Below are 21,701 nucleotides of genomic sequence, written 5' to 3' on the forward strand. Positions count from 1 at the left end.
TTTTTAGACACAGCTGTATGGATGGAATTATTTTCTAAAATTTGCGGTTTTTGTAGGCTTTTGTTTTTTGGCAAATCTTTGAAAACATGATTTGGAGATTGTAAATAATAGTCAAAAAAGACCGTTCTCATCACATTTTCCACATATATGAGTTGGCAGGGAGTATTTATTTTAATTAATTAATTGCAGTGTAGGGAGTTTTAACATTAACTATAATTTTTAAATGATATCTGTTGCACCTAAGTATACCTTTCCCATCATCTATATTTTTATTCATATAATCCTAGGTAATTGCTAGCACTGTATTTTGCTTCAAAGCTGAATTAAGAGCGGCAAAAACTTGATCCTTTGATGTTAATACCAAGCTGTCTTTGGCCAAGGCTGTGAAATTCTGTAACATTGATTCAAGAACATTTGAAAGCCAGTGCACAAAGAGATGTCCTAATCTCCTGAACATTCTAGTGTCAAGCTCAACTCTGGCTCCAAGGACAGAGTTCTACACAGCTTTTTCCCTGCATCAAGAAAATCTTTGTTCCAGTACTTATCAAGTTTACCCTGGGAACAGTCAGCTTCTGAGTGACAGTCAAGTGGAGCATCTGTGAACTCCCAGTTATTCAGTTTTTAGTGTTTTTGTATAAACAACTTTGTGGCTGGTTCAGTCAATATTTTTTCTTGTGAATTAGTGTATGTACTGGGGAAGATATTTGAGTGTCATTTGCTTAAAAGCAGTAGATATAAAAATAAATAATAGTATTAGCTTTTCTAAATAAGTGAATTTGTCATATGCTACCATAATTCTTTCCATAAAAAGGTAATATGAAACAATCTTAGAATTATATCACAATATTATTTTTCTTCTTGTGTCATTTGAAATACTGAGTATAAAGTCTGTAGGATTTAGATTTTATATGCTATTAATATGTAATTAATGTACATAAAATAAAGGAACACCCATTTCCCTAATTATTTTGTCAAAATTTCCCCATTTTTGTTTTGAAGATAAATTGGTTTTCTTGACAGATCTAGTTTTTTTGTTTTGTTTTTGTTTTGTTTTTTGACAGATCTAGTTTTTAAAGAACTTTTGGTTCACCCATATTTCATAAAATCCAATTTGTTATTCCCTTAGTTTTTGGATTTTTCTTTTGAATATGAGTGCTGGGCATTCAGTGAAAGAAATTATGTTAGGGGAGAAAAAAACCTGTTTTCACCAGAATTGCCATTAATAGAAGAAATAGAAATTATCAACAAGGAATTAATGGAATGTTAGATCTTGTTTCTCAAATACTAATTGAAATTACATCTTTACGTTTTATTCAAAAACATACTTGAACATTTCAGTAGCTTGGTGTGTATATGTAAAGTCTATAATAATTATTTAAAGTGTTAGTGTGAATGATTAATTAATCACTAATTAGTATTTGGGGGTTTGGTTGATAATTACAACCTAGATTCTGAATGAGAAAAAGATTCGTGTGTGATTGAAATAAGTGTGTGATTTAAAAAAGGTGAATATGAAGTTTATGTTTAAACCTTTCTTAAAAGGTTTAAAATGTAGTGTTAAATGGGACTATCAAATGGATACATTATTTTGCAAAAATAGAGGAAATTATCTGGGGAGTACTGTGGTATTTAAATGTTTTGTGTGTGTTATTGTGTTATAGTATCTAGTAATATGTTAAAATATGTTCCTGAAATATAAGAGAGTGCTAATGATTTGAAAAGTCAGACTTACTATTTTCAAAAATAAGTTAGTGAACACCCACATATCTAACTCCTAAATTAAACAGTTGTAAATATGTTCCTGTGCTTACTTCATCGATAGATATTTGTAACCATGGACTTATTTGGAGTGGGGTGGAGGGGAGAGGTGGAAAGGAAGAAAACCAATTTATTTATCTTCAAAGTAAGTAGCAAGTCCATCACTTAAGTTGAATAGACCCGTGTGGGTTTATTTCATCCTAAACAAATGATGATTAAATGAATAAATCGAGAGTAGTGTCGTACTTTCAAGAGCATTATTTCCTTTCTTGCACCTTTCAGAACTAAATTTCAAAAAATAGGAAATAATTTTAGTGTGCTCATTTTACATAATGGTTTTTCACAGTTGTGTAAAATGAAACACACATAGCTTCCTAGTTGAATGTGGACAAGTAATTTATAGAACGTCACTCTGGGTATTAAAATAGTGAAGAATTTCAGAATTTTTTAAGTATCTGATCTTAATTTTTTTAATAGTATCTGATTAAAATCTATGTATTATATATTGTATTAGCTTTTTTGTCAAAAGCACTGTCTTCTAAGTGTAAAAAAAAAATCTTGAAATTTTGGTTTCTTGATTACTGAAAAAGTATTAATAGTTGAAGTTTGAATCTTAAAAGACTGAATAATTAAAGGCACAACCAGAACACTGTTACCTTGGGAATATTACTGCTTCCCTTTTTCTATAAAATCATGTATAGTTTATAAATATCTTCAAGGGGTTCCTATTGGTTGAAACTTACTATTTGATTATTTTTTTATTTAATTATTTTTTTATTTACCTGGTGAAATCAGTGGAATGTTCTTTACTTTATGATACACAGTTTTCCTTTTCAAAAAGAGAAGCCTATATTTTTTAGATGGAGTATACTGCATTTCTTAAAGTAATCTAGCCAGAATTTGTAGTACACATTTTTAGAAAATTGTTTTTCAAGTATATTGTTTTATGGTTTGAATCACTGTCAGCTCTTACCAGTTCTTTCCTCTGCAATAGATACTAGATTTTGTTGATTGTGTTTATATAAAAATCTTAAGTTAGAATTACTGTTTGTCTTTCTGAGTTAAATGGATTTTAAAAGATGGTATTCTGCTTATATGTGTACATAAAATGTCAGTTCTGTTTTATACAATATAATCACCCAAATTCCATGTGAGGCACTTCTATCTCAAAGATTAATTAGTAGGATTAGGTAGAATTAAGAAGTGTACTTAGTAGGAATACATGATTTTTTAATATTCAACTTACTTTTTTTAAAGTATCATTTGGGGCACCTGGGTGGCTCAGTTGGTTAAGCGTCTTCCTTCGGCTCAGGTCATGATCCCGGGTTCCTGGGCTTGAGCCCCACATCGGGCTCTGCTCAGCAGGGAGTCAGCTTCTCTCCCTCTGGTCCCCCTCCCCCCAACCTTATGCTTGCTCTCTCTTGCTCTATCTCAAACAAATAAAATCTTTTTAAAAAAATTAAAAAATAAGAGTATTGTCAATTAATAAGAAACGGTTTTTATTAATTAAAAATAAGGGTTCTGCATTGCATCAATAGTAACGTGGACTTTACTTGAGTAGTAATGTAATGGACCTAGAGTTTCTTAAATGCTCTCTGTAAGTGTGTTGTTTGTAGTGTTGAAGACTTTGGAATTGATATTTATATCTAAAATTTGTTTCTAGCTCTGAAATTATCATTTCAGATATTTAAGGTAGGAAATACATAGATATGATGTAGTGTCAAAACTTAAAGGAGTAGCCACAGTAATCCACTATATTTTATATTGTATCTGTGACTGGATCTCTTAAGACATATTCTTCCTGGTTTCATTTTCTTTATGCAAAATATCAACCTACCAGACTTGTGAATGTGAATGAGAGTTTAGGTATGTTTTGGGATTTAGAAAAACTATGTAAATATAATCCTATCACTATTAACTTTGCCAGGTTTGGCCTATGAGTTACTTGACATTTTTATTTTTGTATGCTTATTTGGACAATTTATTTTCTGCAAATTATATTGTACATTTTGCCAGAATAATTGTAGTTAATTTTTCTTCAGGTTATTTTCATATTATTAGATAATGTTAAATCAGTATCAAATGTGACACATTGCTTAGATTTACAAATGTTGCTTGGTGTTTTTATGTAATGAGAAAAAGTAAACAATCTCACACATAGTGATTCTCTCTTAATTTCTAACCTTTTAAAAGTGTTAGAGGCAGTAGTAACTTGCTCAGTGGTTACTTAGTCTGTAATGATAATTCTTAGAATTGCTTAGAATATTTACATGTTCACGGACTGGTTAGAATATTTTAAACATTAGGAATCAGCAGTTTAGCAAAGTAACTGTCTACAAAAGATACTTTCGCAGTCATATAGAGTTTATGGGGAAGCCATGTCATTCAGAATTGCACTATATTCATGTATATATTGTACCAGTATGTATTGAGGGTCCTATTGTTCGTTGTACCCTTTCCTAAGGCTGTGAGATACAAAAGTGGAAAAACAAAATCACTGCTCTAAATTAAAGACCAGCAGCCATGTGAATATCCCTCCAGATTGGTAGTTCTCACACTTCACTGTGCTTTAGAGTCACCTGGAGGGCTCATTAAAACCGATTTCTGTGCTCTACCCCACAATTTCTGATTCAGCAGGTCTCAGGTAGGGCTAAGTAATGTGCATTTCTAACAAGTTCCCTGATGATACTAATGCTGGGTTTGGGCACTCTTTGAGAATCTCTGCTCTCAAGTATTACTCAAAAGAATCACAGTAACTTTTTTGTTTAGTTGATTTTTGTTGGTGGTAGCATAGGTGATTGTCCTGGTACATTATATGCTATTTAGGATCTCTGGCTAATCATTGAGACCATTCAAAACACTCCCAAACTTTTCCAGCTACTGCCACTTGACAAGTACTGCAAAAAGTCCATTATTTTTAAGTAGGCTATTGAGTGCTGTATCTTATACACAAGGTTTTTAAACTAGGATTTCATTTTTGTGTCACAAGCCTAGTGAATTCAAGTGAAGAGGGAATATAGAAAAGTGCAATTTGAAAATTTTGTAAAGGTTTTTCACTTAACTGATTTTCAACTACCTATACCAGTATGAGAAATGAAACAGTGTAATAATGTTTTTGTATTTGAAGATGCTTGGGGCACCTGGCCAGCTCTAGGACTCTTGCTTGACCTTACTGGGGCCGTGAGTTTGAGCCCCACGTTGGGTGTTGTGGTTATTTAAAAGAAAAAAAAAAAAATCTTGAAGATGCTTATGCCTGACAGGTTTTAGAAAACTGTCCTGGTCTTTGCTTACCATCTTGGTGAATATGAATACAATGACACTATTTTGATGGATTAAAATGATGGCTCAGCCTTTCTCTTTTGTGAACTCGTCTTTTACTTTTCTAGATTGAAGATACAGATTTGATAAATACATTTTCTAAGACAATGAGTATATTTATTAAAAGTAATTTTCTCTTGGTTTGCAGCTTCAATTAATCATTTTAGAAAGTAATGCCACCAAAGAGTTCAATAAATGGAAATTGTTAAGTAATTTTATGGTAAAAACTATAGCCTGGCTTATGAGACCGTACAAAGATTTATGCTACACATATGTATTACTCAAAGTCTGTTCAGAATTATGCAGTACATTAAAACAATTAAATTGGTCCATAATGAGAGCACATGTTGCAATATTGATTATAGTTCCTTTCAAAAATTTTTGACTGTATTAGTGCAAAGCAGTCACCTGGTTTATAGCTTTCTAAATATCTGAGCAGGTATTTTCTAGAACCTGTGTATGTCTCCTAAGAATATGTGTATAGGAAATAAGGAGAGAAACTTGTTTGTAATTTAGATGTCATCTGGGTGCCTCACTCTCTTGCTTCCCAAAGATTGCCATAGCATAACGGTCCTCTCAGTTTTACCAGGAAATCCACATTGACCAAGCATTTTGTGGTTTTTGTGAACTAGAAATGGGTTTGACTCTGAGAGGTTACATATCTGTCATCAAGGAAGTCAACTCATCTACCCTTTTATCTTTTAACTTTTGCACCAACCTACCCCTCTTTTTTTTTTTATTAAGAAGTCAGATTCCTTGCTCCATGGGAACCCAGGGCTTAAGGAGACTACTAGGTTTCTTCCCCAAGGTGGCTAATGAGAGTAAAACTTTGTTTCATCTTAAATAGATGAAAAAAGTTACATGGTTAGATTTCCTATATTTTTGTTTTTCCTGTTCAGTTATTTATTACTAGTTTTCTTCAGTCAAGAAAATGATTAACTCCTGTGGCAGTACTTGGACACTGCAATGAATTATATTTCTACAAAAGTCAGTGCTTAACTTTATTTATAGGTACACAAATACAGAGAAAAAGGATAAAATTTGAAAAAGGAAGTTGTTAATCTATACTGAAGTTTTCTGATTCATATTGTGATTTTTCTATATAATAGTGTCCCCTTATCTGAGGAAGAAACATTCCAAGACCCCCAGTGGAAAAGCACAGATAGTACCAAACCCTGTAGATATATATTTTTTTCCTAATTACATGCATGTCTGCAATAAAGTTTAATTTATAAATTAGGCACAGTAGTAGGAGATTAACAATAATGACTAATGAAAAATACAACAATTACAACATTATACTGTAAATAAGTTATGTGAATGTGGCCTCTGTCAGAATATTGTACTCAATGCCTGTGATGATGTGAGATGATAAAATGCTTTTGTGATGAGATGAAGTGAGGTGAATGTCATAGGCATTGTGATGTAGCATTAAGGTACGAGTGACCTTCTGACCATACGTCTGAAGAGTGTCGTCTGCTTCCAGACTGGGTAACTGAAACTATGGAAAGCAAAACCACAGATAAGGAGGATCTCTGTACTCCCTGTGCACCTGACCCCATATTTAACAACCTCAATTATTATCCTACTAAGCAGGTATAAAAACTTTAGATTTGTACTTGCTCAGTTGCTACTATTAGAATTACGCATGATGAATAATTAGGAAAATTCAGAAAACCTTTTGTTTTCTTTATATTATGGTACATTGACTTTGACCTGGAGCCATTAAATCTTCTAAAATATTAGAGGAGATTAGAGGTTTTGGAAAATGACATGCTCCAAATTTGGGGGGTAGGAACTATAATATGGAAAACAAGTATTCAGATTGGTAATTTTTGCCTTGCAATATAATATATTTTTAGGAGGAATAAGTTTAGTTTATGTCCCAGTATTTGTGTTACAATGTCAGAGCTGAGGTAAACTAAGGTGTAGTTAGGTTCATATTATGATCTTTTAGACTTCTGAATGGATGAGATATTCCCTAGGTTGATTGAAATTATAGATCTCAAAATTTGAATTATTTTGCAGCTACTTGTAGCATATGGAAGAAGACTGCCTGTCACAAGCAGTTTATAGTCATTCTTTTTTATAGATCATATAAGTATGATGCACATGTTAAGTAATTTAGCATTTAAAGCATTCAATTCTGGTTTTCTACAGTTGATGTATTGACAGTTCCTTGCAGTTTGGGCACTGCAGATAATAGCTGTACACAGTAGAACAACCCTCAGCTCCCATGGCACTAGTGTTCTAAACTTAGAAGAAATAGAGTCAAAATAATTTGAGGTCATAAGGGTAGAGAAAATGACAGCTTCTATTTTAGATAAGACGACTAGAAAATACCCGTCTTAGGAGACAAAGGGACATTGGTCAATTTAGTCTGCTGATAAAAGACACCATTGTGATGGATGAAGTGGATGTCATAAGTCTACTGTTGGAGCTGTGCTGTTCAGTGTGGTGGCCATATGTGGGCTATTGAATCTTTGGGAGTATTGAAACTAAGATTTTTAATTTTATTGTAATTAAATCCAATTTATCAATACAGTGTTCAGCATATTTGGTAAAAGGCGAAAGATTTATGCGATCTGAAGAGACACCAGAGTATTTGGAACAACTTGGGTATGCAAATCTCCTTTTACATCTTCAATATAATGAAATCTAAATACACAAATATTGGAGAAAATTTACCAGTTGAATTAGATGTGTAAAGTACAGAATTGGAAAGATTTGGTATGGAGAAAAGAATGTAAACTATCTCAATTTTTAATATGGCTATATGTTGAAATGTTATCTTTTGGATATATTGGGTTAAATAAAATGTACTATCTAGCTAATTTCATCTGTTGCTTTTTTTTCTCTTTAATGTATTTCTTGGAAATTTAAATTTTCTTACATTGTATTATTTTTCTTCTGGATAGTGCTGGTCTAGAGTAGTAACTTTGTCAAATTTTTTCTTTTCCTTACATGGATGTAATCTCAGAATCTCATTACATGGTGTAATTAAGCAGTTCATTTATTTTTATCTTTTTTAAAAATGAATACTTTGAGGTTGAACACTAGAGTTTATGTATTCACCATTAAGTGTTAGATTGATTTCCTGGTAGTATAATTGCTTGGTGTTTGTGTAGGAGTGCAAGAAAGAAATTTGAATACCAGTTTTAGGAAATAAATTGTACACATTAAGTTTACATTTATTCCTTTCACTTTTGTTACTTTTCTTACGTGTTTATTATCTACTTCATAAAATTTTAAGTCCAAAAATTTTTGTCATACAAGATTTCTCTTAAAATCTTTGAAGTTTTTGTGTTCATTTGTTTACTTCATTCTATCTGGGATGTCAGCTCTAGGAGAGTAGGGATCTTATCCATTTAGTGATTTATCCTCATTTTATATTACATCCTCATTAAATGTTTTTTAGTGAATGATTTACACCAGCCGAGGGCAACACATGGTTGTTGACATGAGAATATACCATGAATAAATATGGTCCTTGCCCTCTTGGGATTTAGAGTGTAATGGTTTTATGGAAGCAAAGTATAAGACCAGTTGGTAGTAAGGAAGGGAATAGGAAATGTTCTGAAAACCTCAAAGCAAGTATTCACTTACATTGGGAAGACTGGGAAGAATTCACTAAGATGATAACTTTTGAGCAGGTCATAAAGGTGAGTAAGTACTTGCCAGCTGTAGGTTTTTTGGAGGTAGAGGATAGGGAGGGGAGGGTTGGGGATGATGGAATGGTGTGGTCGGAAAGGCTAATAAGTGAACAGAGATCCTGGTCCATTAATAAGGAGCTGTCTAGGGAAGGAGGTAAGAGTAGAGCAGGGAAGAAGTAATGTTTAGATAAAACTGATTGATCTAAGTTTAGGAGTTTTGATCCTTGCCTTTAGGTGACTGGGTGTCAGGACAAGAATTAAATGAATCAGAAAGCAGAGACCACATAGAACATTGGTTCACTCCCACACTCTCCACCCCCCACGTGATATTTGAAAGGATCTTTAATGTCCATGATGATTGTTCTGATTCCAGACAGTAATTCAGAAGTAGAGTGAATTTAACAGACCTAGTGTGTTGGTGGGAGAGGGCGGGATGAAAAGTGATCTAGGAGTTTTCTAGTTTGAATGATGGGGTGATAATAACCATTAACTGAAACACAGAAGGTAAGTGTGTTCAGGATTCGGGGTGGGGTATGTAGCTGCTTGAGGGAGAGAGGAAGGTTTTAATATTTCGGTTTTGAGTACTTATGATTGATTATTGGGATTTTAAAACTCTGGTAAATATGTTCTCAAGCCACTGTCATTTGTTATGAAGGTGACTATAATACCCTCCTAACTTGTCCTGCTTTTACTTTTGCTCTTGTAATTTAGTTTCCACGTAGTATCTAGTGCATCCTTTTAAAATGTGAGTTAGGTCATTGTAGGTCTCCTTTTTCAGATGCAGTAGCTTTCCATTTGAATTAAAACTCAACTGTAAGGGCGCCTGGGTGGCTCAGTCAGTTGGGCGTCAGACTCTTGGTTTCAGCTTAGGTTGTGATTTCAGGATCGTGGGATCAAGACCCACTTGTGCTTTCTCTCTGTCTCTCTCTCAAAAAAAAAAAAAAAAAAAAAAAATTTTTTTTTTTTTTTAAACCCAACTATATTGTATAGGCTACAGGGCTTTTATGCGGCGGGGTGGGGGGGGGGATTTTATTTTATTTTTTAAGTAATCTCTACACCCAACATGGGGTTCAAATCCACAACCCCAAGATCAAGATCAAGAGTTGCACACACTACCATCTGAGCCAGCCAGGCACCTCTAGGTCACAGGGCTTTATATGATCTGTTCTCAGTGTACCTTTCCAACCTCAGTCTACTTTCCACCCCTTGTGTACTAAACACTAAAATTGTTCCTCTGTCTCCCGAGATATTTTTGTAGGTTTCTTAAGAGTCTTTCCCCAATTGAATTTTCATTCCTGTCATTTTGTCAGTATATATTTACTTGCTTGCTTGTTGTTCCTACATTTTATTCATCTCTTATCAGTGTTCCCCATTTTATAGCACAACAGTTGACACTAAGTATTTCTTGAACCAGTCAGAGAAAATCAGGGAGTAATGGCATAGATTTAAATGTAGTTTTCAGTACCAATTAAAGTGTGTGGATGAGAATCCCAGATTGCTTATTCATTCCCTAAATAGTTACTGGACATTTTTGTCTCAGCTTGTGCATATAATAGTGAAGAAAACAGAACTGGTCCTCACCTTCTTTAAGCTTGAAGTCCAGTGGGTGGCAAGAGAAATCATGGGAAGAAATGATAAATTCTTAGACAATTTCCTCATTGTATTGAGCATCAGAGCAAGAAGAGCCAGTAGAGCATGTGAGTGAATAGTCCAGTTTTTAGTAGAATTTAGAATATGTACCCCTACATACGTCTATGTAGAAATATATCTAAAAAGAAAGAACTAAAAGCAACTGGGGGGAGAGAGGAAATGTGAAGGGAGTAATTTGAAATGAATGGATGGGAGTCACACTTCACTCTGAGGCTGGAGAATTGATGAGGTTGTTGGCATGGAAGGCAAATTTTTAACCGTTGGAACAATAAGGATTCTTAAATTTTTTTAATTAAAAAAACTCACAAGTGTATGTTTTGTGTATTGGGTGTCTGAAATACAGTGGTGTTTTGGTGTTAATGGAACCCCAAGCATTAAGGAGACCAGAGGAACTGGAAGGAAATATAAAAGCCTTCCTAAAGTGTCAGGGGCACCTGGGTGGTTCAGTCAGTTAAGTGTCCAACTCTTGATCAATTCTTGATTTTGCCTCAGGTTATAATCTCTGGGTTGTAAGATTGAGCCTGTGTCAGGCTTTGTGCTGTGCATATAACCTGCTTAAGATTCTCTCCCTCCCCCTCTCCCCCTCTTAAAATAAAAAGCCTCCTAAAGTGTCCAAATCCAATCTCTATTTCCAGAAAAAGAAAATCTGTTTTTCTAATTGAGTGTAAAGTGAAGGCTATTGATTTTAAGTTTACATATTTGTTTTTCTCTTGCACCTTTTCTAATCATTGGTATACACTGAAGAGAAGATCAGAAGCAGAAGTAGAACAGGTTGGCTGCAAAGAGCAACTCCTTGGGAAATATTCAGAAGGGTCTCCTATTAAAGTGCAGCAACTTCAGCTCATTGTTGCTGTGATTATCCATATACACTTTTTATATGTGACCATCAGATATACTTCTGCAGACACGGAAGGTCTGATTATGGTAATTTTGTAGTAATTGAACTTTAAAATGACGGAGTGGTTAAGATTTCCAGGAGAAATCATTCAGTAACACTTGGATGTTAGGAAGGGAACACCTAGTCCTCTCAGTGGCTTTGATACATAACTTGGGTATTGCATCAAAAAGAGCTTGAAAAACTATTCTGTACAAATATTGGGAGAGAAAAGGCATGTTAATACAAAGTTTGAAGAAACTTTATCTCACTTGGTCTTTTATTAACAGTTCCTATTTAAGAGTGGGTAATTATTCCAATACTCTCTAAAGGGGTTCTTAAAGGCTACCAATTCCCTTCCATTCCTTTATCATGGTCTTTGAGTTAGCATTTATTTGTTTTGATGGTTTATAAGGATTAAAGAGGCATTATTTGCTTTTCTGAATTGCCTTTACAATGATTTGAATTATTTCTAAGGAGATTAACATTTTTTCTTAAATAGTAGACATTACTGAGCTCCTGCATTTTGGTTTTTATCTTTATGTATTTTATAGTAAATGCAAGTTAATATAAGTTAGGAAGAAAGGGAATGCCACTGAGTCTGGGGACGTAAACAAAACAATTTTCTGTTTTGCCATTTTTTACCTCCTTCAGAGCTGTTGAAAAGTTGGGAGATAAATGTCTGAGTGCAAGGGCGCCTGGGTGGCTCAGTCATTAAGGGTCTGCCTTCAGCTCAGGTCATGATCCCAGGTCCTGGGATGGAGCCCCGCATCGGGCTCCCTGCTCCACAGGAAGCCTGCTTCTCCCTCTCCCACACCCCCTGCTTGTGTTCCCTCTCTAGCTGTCTCTTGCTCTGTCGAATAAATTAATAAAATCTTTAAAAAATAAAAATAAATGTCTAAGTGCAGTATTTGGGAATGACTTAAAAATTTTCCAGTTTACATTATGGTACAGCTTTAATAATCAACGTGTTACAGTGGTACATGTCATCTAACATCTACAAAGAGGACAAATAAATTGAGTCAACTCAGGTTAACCAAAGTTCTAAGGTAATTTTTTCTATATAGCTAATATGTACTATGTGAAATATAAGAGTATGTGTGTATGTTTTTTGGTTTTTGTTTTTTTTAAAAGCCCAGTGCCAGGCTTGAATTCATGACCTGAGCTGAGATCCAAGAGTCAGATTCCTAACTGACTGAGCCACCCAGGTGCCTTTAAGGGTATTTTAATATTTATTTGAACCGTAGTTAAGTTTTCTTTCTACCCAATAGTGTGGAAAGAGAATTGGTTTTTAAGACCATTAGTTGCTGTTTGAACTAATTTTTAGAAGTTTTTCATAAATTTTTTCCCCAGCATTCAGTATCTTCACCATTTCATTAATTTCCCATGCTCATCATCCTGCCTTTAGCTCCCCTCCTCATCCCAGGATTCTCCCTGGAGGCTCGCTTTTTTCTGCTCCAATCTGAGCTATTGCTGTCTAGAACAGCTGCAGCAAACTGTACCCGACAGAACCTCAGTGCTTTTCTGGATTATATGTGCTCTTAGCTGCATCATCATTAAATGAACACTTGAGAATTTGGCAAGCAACTATTCCTTTCTTGTTTGTTCTTTAATAGTTATTTTCTTTTGGATGGTGCTTGAAGATATGCATACACAATATAGCATGGGTGCTAGTACTAGGATGAGTTTTTTGTTTCCTAGAATTTTATCACATCGTTAAATATAACTTAGGTATTAAAATGCTAATTTATTATTTTTTAAATGATCTGTTCTTTTTTTTTTTTTTTAAGATTTTATTTATTTATTTGACAGAGAGCAGGAAAACAAGCAGGGGTAGTGGGAGAGGGAGAAGCAGGCTTCCCGCAGAGCAAGGAGCCCGCATGCGGGGCTCGATCCCAGGATTCTGGGATCAGGACCTAAGCCGAAGGCAGACACTTAACGACTTGAGCCACCCAGGCACCCCTAAAATGCTAATTTAATGTATGTGCATTGTTGCTGTCATAATTGCATATATGTATACATGTATTTGGTCAATAAGATAAATGGTTATTTTTTATTTATTTATTTTAAAGATTTTATTTATTTGACAGAGGCAGTGAGAGAGGAAACACAAGCAGGGGGAGTAGGAGAGGGACAAGCAGGCTTCCCGCCGAACAGGGAGCCCGACGCGGGGCTCAATCCCAGGACCCTGGGATCATGACCTGAGCCGAAGGCAGATGCTTAACGACTGAGCCACCCAGGCGCCCTGAAATAAATGATTTTTTAAAAATGGATAGGGCCTATGAATGAATTGTAAAGAATTATATCATTGTTATATTTGGGAAGACCCTAGGTTAGTATAAAATAGAAGTGGTCATAGATCATGAATCACTAATTCTACAGTAGGTACTGTTGACATGGAACATCAGTTCCATTCATTAAGTATTTGCTACATTTAAGACTTAAGGCAGTGAATGTGGGGTAGATACAAGGTGTTCCTGTTATTGAGCAATTCCAAACCTTAGTGGCAGAGGTTGGAATATAGTACAATAATTATGATACAGTGATGAAGAAAAGGCCTAAGGGAAAACAAGAGGATGGTAAACATCAGTGGGGCAGCACCTTTGAATAATTTGAGACTTGGATTATGTTTACATGACTTGGGAGTCAGGCAGAAGAAAAGGAAAAAAGCACACATGAATATAAAGTACATCTTGGAATCCTGTTATCAGTAAAAATGCATTTTGGTGTGATTGACTTGGAGCATCATGCGCAGTAGGTTATCACATATTCCACTACCCATTTAAAAATAAATAGCTTTCTGTGTGTTCAGCTTAATGGTGGTGATCGGTATATTTGGGTGACTTCACTTACTACATATGAGACCTGTTGTCCAAAATTAAGTGTTACAGAGAGTTTGGAGGGGAGAAATGAGTCAAGATAAACTAATTGGGAAGGATGAGGAGAATGTTAAAGGACCATTCAGAACAAAAGGGGGAGAATTATTTATCTTAATGAGTATGTTCAAGGATTTGGCGAGGTAGAAGTGCCTGAGTTATCATCTTCAAGATGAATTAAAATTTGTCTTTGGGAGCAGGTGCAATCAAAGAAGACCCATTATAAACAAAGACTGGGAGCTGCTAAATGTGCATGAAGCTGGTAGTAATCCACAATTAGAGTAGAAAACTAATCAGATCTTACTCCATGGCAAGGTATATTGGAAGTTTTTTGGCCAGAGAATGGTGGTGGTCAGGTTTGTATTTTAGTAAAGTTAACTACATTGTGGGAAGGGTGCATTTGTAGTAACTCAGGCTGTGGGCAAGGAAACCAGTTCTTATATGGTATTTGGATTGGAAAGGAAGAATGTAAGACCCTAATTAATTAATTTGTGGTTAATTGGATGTAGGGGGCCGTTATCTGGAAGAAAGCAAGGATGACTAGTTTTTAACCAATGGCAGGTGATTTTGGTGCTACAGCTTCGAAGAATAGAGCAGCAGATCAAGATGGAAGGCTTCAGGTTCTTGTGACATCTAGTAAGTGTTTTCAGCATGAAAAATTGTGATGCTTAGGAAAAGGTCTCGGCTCAAGAATTTTGTTGTCAACAAAGTAAGCAATAACTGATAAATGAAGTATGAGACAAATAGTTCACCAGTGCAAAATTTATATAGGTTAAGGGGGCTACTATATCCTCTAACCATCTATGTAGATGGAACTGTTTAGGTAGATTTTGTAGGGCTCGGTGAACTGAGTCTCATACTGGAATACATTTAATCCATAAATACTGCAGTTGTGTGCATTAGTTACAGAAACAAGCCCGTTAAAGAAATGGACATTTACTAAATATTCATTTCATTCATATTTGGTCAGTGGTCAGCAGAAGGAAATGCGGAAACCAGAGGTAGACTAACACCTGTTGTCTTACTCCTCAAACTTAAGTTTGAATTACCCAAGTAAGCCCTATATTATAGCCATCATTCAAATACTTGTTTGAGATCTAGAAATAATCCTTAGCACACTATTGTACTTTAGAAAGCATTAACACCTAATAAAAATCAACTAGCCTTCAAATACTATTGATACATAAACTGCTCAATATATTTTGAATTATTTGAATAATATGCATCTGGTATGCAAACGTGGAAATATAATATGCTATGTAGTGAAAGTAAATTTCTTCTCTACCAGTCGCCCATCTTCTCTGTTCAGGTGTATTCATTGTTATTTCTTGTGTATCCTTCCAGAAGTTCCTGTGTACTTACAGGCATATTTGTATACATTCTTAATACATACGCTAGGACACTGTACACACTTTTGCCATTTACTTATTTCCTCGCAATATTCTGTGTTGGAGATTGTTCCAAATAAATGCATACGTGTGTGAGAGAGAGATCCCTTGTTTTTACGCCTCTTGCTAGATCATTGTTAGGTATGTTCTAGATCTTTTTTGGTCAGTGATTAATTGATGTTTCCTCTTTCCCCCCCCCAACCCCCCTTCCCCGTTATATGCTCTAAAGTATGTCTTTGGGCATGTATTATGAAGCATATGTGTGAATGTATATATAGGATAAAATTTCTACCAGTTAAATTGCTTGGTCACTGGGTATGTATATTTTTAAAGTTTTTTTGGAGGTTCCCTATCCTAACTAAAGACAATGAGAATTTAACTTTATTCCCTGTAGTCCACAACCAAATGCATAAAGTCAGTAAAGATCAGAGATTAATAAAATCTGATGGGATTGTTTCAGGTAATAATACAAGTTTTAGAATAAAAATTATGTAATTGCACTTGGAAGCACTTGGAAGAACTTTGAAGTGTAAATCTGGCTTATAAGAATTCTGGGAATTAGAGACCTAAAGTCTTGTGTCTTAAATACTCGGTTACATTAAATAGTTGCCTGTTTAATTAAATAAACTGTATTAATGTCTTCGAGAGTTATCAATAGGTTAGATTTTTTAAAAAAGATTTATTTAGAGGGGGAGAGAGAGAGTTGGGGGGGGGGGAGTAGGGCAGAAGGAGAGAGAGAATCTCAAGCAGATACCTTGCTGAACATGGAGCCCAGTACGGGGCTCTATCTCACAACCCTGAGATCACGACCTGAGCCAAAACCAAGAGTCGGATGAACCACCCAGTGCCCCAGTATGTTAGATTTTTAAAATGACATGGTGAACATTAACAGTTTGCCTTATGAGAGGTATTACACTGAACTTAATAATGGCTTAGTTTTTTTGTGATAGAGAAGTAGGGCATTAGACTCAAATTCAGAAATTTTTCATTTAAAAAATTTCTGCAGTTCTCCAGTGGTAGGAATGGGCATTAACTTTGTTGTGCCCAAATAGCTAACTTGTATTTTATTTCTTAAATACCAAGAATAGGAAGAACCATAAAATTTTCTAGAAGAATTCCCATCTTTGGTGTTCATATTACAATATCACTTTGAATTTCAAATCTTATATTATTTGGAAGTACTGGAGGGAGATAGATACTTCATTTATAAACCAAAAAGGATGGAGGTTCTAAGCTATATTTTAGATTAGCTCTACTTAGAACTAATAAAAAAATTAAAAAACACTTCTATACATTCCCAAGGAATTGTGGGGGTTTTTTTAAGGATTTTATTTTGAATTTGGAATTGTGGTTTTTATTCAGCAAATTGTTATGTAAATTTGAAGACTTCATAGCAAAATGAAATGATTTTTTGAATAAAAAAGTTATATCTTCAGATAGTAACTTCAAACAATTATGTATACATTGTTTGCCCAAGGACTTAAATGAGCAGTTTGCTGTTTGCAGAACCAAAATCTCCTTGGTCAGAGGTCATTTATTCCACCTATATACTTCAACATTCATCATAATTGTGAAGTATTATCTCTCCAAGGTATGACTGGAGAATAAACATTGTTTTGTTTCACCACATATTATAGTTACTAGACTTCTTAAATATTTGTTGAGCACAAACTGTAGCAGTACTAGGGACTATTCTGACTGTTCCAATAAACACTGGGGATACAACTGGGCTAGGGAAACAGATGTGTCCATTTTAGCTAGGATGGTTGGGAAGGCGTCTCTGAGGGGACACTTGAGCTGATTGATACCTGAATAATCAGAAGGAGGGGACTTGCAATGTTGGAGGTGTTGAAGGTGAGCCCAGTTCAAGCTGAGGGGTTTATCATTTATAGCATGGAATAGGAAAATGTCTTTTGAGGCTGGAATTAAGTGAACAAGGCAAGAGTGTTTCTTAACCCTTTTTTTTTTCTAATCGACCCCCACCATGGCCCCCATGAAATTTTTTTGACCCCCCTCAATTTTAACTCCGCTGTTTATGTACTATAAATATATCTGTTATATCTATGCATTTATACATTAAAAGAGATTTTTGCCCTCCACTACTCCCACCTTCAACTAATTTTCTCCCTCTTGGGGGCAGTACTGCCCCATTGAGAACACAAGATGGAGAGCAGTGTATGCCATAGTAAATAGTTGAGATTTTTTTTCTTGATGAGAAATCATCATGAAGGCTTGGGCCAGGTAGTGACATGATCTAGTTTATGTATTAGAAAAGAATTTTAGCTACTCATGGAGACTTGACTGAAAGAGAGCCAGAATAAAAAGTAGGCATGCCAATTAGACCAGTAAAGAGAGGTGAAAGGGGGGCGCCTGGGTGGCTCAGTCGTTAAGCGTCTGCCTTCGGCTCAGGTCATGATCCCAGGGTCCTGGGAAGGAGCCCCGCATCAGGCTCCCTGCTCTGCAGGGAGTCTGCTTCTCCCTCTACCTGCCGCTCCCCCTGCTTGTGTTCCCTCTCTTGCTGTGTGTCTCTCTCTCTGTCAAATAAAGAAATAAAATCTTAAAAAAAAAAAAAAAGGTGAAAGGTAATGGTGGCTTGGTCTTCAAAGATTATTGATAAAGAGATAAGGAAGATTAGAGAGACCAAAAGAGGGGAGAGAGAATAAATGGATGTAGCATTAATGGTCATAAAGTATGTCTACAAATGATATTGATGAAAGCTTGGGGAATAGTGTGCCCTCCCAAGTTACAGAGAGAGGTTGCCTATAGAACCCAGTGAAATGAAAGAAGGAAATGACCCTTGGGAAATGAGAAACTTGTCTGATTTTTACCCATGTTAACATTTGGAGTTTATTTTTCAGTAGACTATCACACAGTTTAGAATGGTCAAAACTATTTCAACTTTCTTTTTTTTTATTTTCTCAGTAGTAATGTGCCCCCATATTTTGTGCCTTCCATTCCGGGACTGGGAAGTCTTTAAAAGCCTGCCTGTTCTTTTGTATTCTGTTACAGTAGTGGTGGTATTAGTATGTGAACATTTTCAGTTAAAGTTTCTGTTAAATTAAATGATTCTTACCTAATAGACAATTCTTGGCCCTCTGACTTATTGAGGGATAGTATTGTGAATTCCCCAAAGCAAAAGGACTCTCATACAGGTGCTTACTGCAGTTTGTTGAATCAGTGAACAGGCTGTTTTTCCAAGATCATACTGGAAGTTATTAGCAGAACCCAAATGAGATTTTATACCACACAGTTTTGTCTCAAAATTGAATGAATGCAAAATTACTGGGAATGTTTAACAAACCCTGATGGTGCTGAAAATGGGAAATAGCCTAAGTAGCATAAATGGTTTTAAAAAAGGACTGCAGAGGGGTACGTGGGTGGCTCAGTTAAGCATCTGCCTTCAGCTCAAGTCATGATCTCAGGGTCCTGGGATTGAGCCCTGTGTCCAGCCCCCTGCTTGGTGGGGAGTCTGCTTCTCCCTCTCCTTCTGCCTCTCCCCACTGCTCATGCTCTCTCTCAAATAAATAATTAAAAAACAAAAAGGGACTGCAGGGAGTTCTGAGGTTCACACACCATTCAGATCCTGTAACTCCTTGCCAAGGGGAGACATGAAGGCCTCCTGGGCTCTGATGAGACACAGTGCAGTGCATCTGGAGCTTTTGCTGATTGGGAGTATGTTGCACTTACAAATGATCCGGAGGCACAAAATGTTTGAGAAGTGAGATTTATGACTCTTTTTTTTAATGCCTTGTTTTGTGTTTTCTGGTGTTTCTACAGCCTAATTTCTCAAACACAGTGGTAATCAAACAGGAAATTTTGCACATTTTTAAAATGACCAAAATTTTAAAAAAATTTTATTTAGGGGCACCTGGGTGGCTCGGTCGGTTAAGTGTCTGCCTTCAGCCCAGGTCATGATCCCAGGGTCCTGGGATTGAGCCCCATTTCGGGCTCCTTGCTCAGTGGGGAGCTTGCTTCTCCCTCTCCCACTCCCCCTGCTTGTGTTCCCTCTCTCTCTGTCAAAAAAATAAATAAAATCTTAAAAAAAAATTTAGTTATTCATTTATTTAGATAGTGTGTGTGAGTGGGGGGGTGGGCAGAGGGAGAGGCAGAGACTCTCCAGCAGACTCTGCACTGATCCTGACACAGGGCTCAATCCCAGGACTCTGAGATCATGCCAAGAGTCAGAGGTTCAACCCATTGAGCCCCGCCCCCAGTGACCAAAATTTTTAACTTGTCTGTTTTTAGAATTTTCAATCCCTTTTTTAGGACATGTGTTGGTATCTTGTGTCCAGGACAAAGTATTTTCATCACTGATTTAGTTGAGCACCTGTTTTCTATCCTATATTTAAATAAATTTAAATAATCAACAGATAACAGTGCAGATTATACTTGAATGATGTTTAAGTAATTTCTCCCCAGTGTAACATTTGATATTTACTGCATGTGAACATGTAGTGGATTTTTTTTTTAATTTTTTTTTTACTATATGTATATTTTAATTTTTTAAGTTAACATATAATGTATTATTTGTTTCAGAGGTACAGTTTTGTGATTCATCATTCTTACACAACACCCAGCACTCACCACAACACATACCCTCCCCAGTGTCCATCACCCAGCCACCTCATCTCCTTGCCTCCCAGCAACCCTCAGTTTGTTTCCTGAGATTAAGAGTCTCTTATGGTTTGTCTCCCTCTCTGGTTTCATCTTGTTTCATTTTTCCCTCCCTTCCCTATGGATCCTCTGCCTTCTTTCTCCCTGCCTTCTTTCTCCACGTATCAGTGAGATCACTTGATAATTATCTTTCACTTAGCATAATATCATCTAGTTCCATCCACATCATTGCAAATGGCAAGATTTCATTTTTTTGATGGCTGAGTAATATTCCATTGTGTGTGTGTGTGTGTGTGTGTATATATATATGTATATATATATATATATATATATATCACATCTTCTTTATCCATTCATCTGTTGGTGGGCGTCTGGGCTCTTTCCATAGTTTGGCTATTGTGGACATTGCTGCTATAAACATTGGCGTGCATGTGCCCCTTCAGATCACTACATTTGTATCTTTGGGGTAAATACCCAGTAGTGCAATTGCTGGGTTATAGGGTAGCTTTATTTTCAACTTTTTGAGGAACCTCCATACTATTTTCCAGAGTGGCTGTACCAGCTTGTATTCCCACCAACAGTGTAGGAGGGTTCCCCTTTCTCTCCCTGCGGTGGATTCTGCAAGAAGTGTGTTTCTTATTGATTTATTTGTTCTCTTCAAAGTAGGTAACAGTAGTTGTTATTTTGTGTGGTTTTAAGTATATGGTAAAAAACAGACTGTTGAATATTATTTGCTAATTAATTTCCAGTGCTTTTTTCATTCTATATATGAACATGGTTGATACATTAAATATCAATAATTTACTTGAAATACTGAACTTTTTAAAGAAAATAGTGGAAGCCATACAGGTAAGTTCGTAATAACCATCTTTTATCTTGAACTAAAAATGCAATTTATATATTTTACTGTACTCCAACGTGTTTTAAAAAACTTAACCCTGGGGCGCCTCAGACTCTTGATCTTAGAGTTGTGAGTTTGGGTCCCACATTGGGCATAGAGAATACTTAAAAAAAAAAACACACATAAAAAACTTAACCTTGATTAGGCAATGATCAAGGATATGTTTTCTTTGGCTTTGGGGGGAGGGGTGCTTGAGAAATCTTAGGTGATCACAAGAGGATAGTGTTGCTTTTTTTTTTTTTTTTTTTTTTTTGGATTGAAATGCCTTTGTAGGAATTTGGGGATGAAATTAAGTCTGAAATTTTTCAGTGGTGTCTTTCAGTCACAAGCCATTGTTGACATCACATTGCCTTACAAAATATATACAGGTCTGGGACCTTGAAACTGAGTTAGTTATAACTTTTCTTAGAGATTTCTAAGAATTATGTATGATAAAAGTAATCAATTTGTACTTTATTGATTTCATATGAGTGCTTGACCTTTGGAGAAAAGATGGTGTGTGTGTATATATTATATATATATATATCATATGTATCAGTAAACTTTTTCTAAAAAATCTGGTTGCCCCACTTATGTTTTTCTTTAATATTTTCTAGATTTCTGTGTTATTTAACAGTATTTATAAATGATTCTTACCTATTTACTCAAACAAGACCTTATTTTTATGTA

The 21,701-nt window shown here is 35.5% G+C and overlaps 1 protein-coding gene across 9 annotated transcripts in view; it reads left to right on the plus strand.

Moving 5' to 3' along the window:
• Positions 1-21,701, plus strand: part of PSPC1 (paraspeckle component 1) — a 100,797-nt gene that overhangs the window by 70,441 nt on the left and 8,655 nt on the right. Inside the window, exon 7 of one of the 9 annotated variants that reach the window (XM_064586324.1) lies at positions 7,622-9,649. The exons of 7 other annotated variants lie outside the window; for them this stretch is intronic. In XM_064586324.1, the coding sequence (XP_064442394.1) occupies positions 7,622-7,738 (117 nt within the window). In that variant the 3' untranslated portion in view covers positions 7,739-9,649. Of the gene's footprint in view, positions 1-287; positions 7,076-7,621; positions 9,650-21,701 lie in introns of those variants that run through there. One more of the 9 variants, XM_064586327.1, reaches the window with a different exon arrangement.

The sequence above is a fragment of the Mirounga angustirostris genome, unplaced genomic scaffold (assembly GCF_029215605.1).
Source record: "Mirounga angustirostris isolate CCGP_5_RB_7025 unplaced genomic scaffold, mMirAng1.0.hap1 SCAF_3, whole genome shotgun sequence".
Taxonomy (NCBI): domain Eukaryota; kingdom Metazoa; phylum Chordata; class Mammalia; order Carnivora; family Phocidae; genus Mirounga; species Mirounga angustirostris.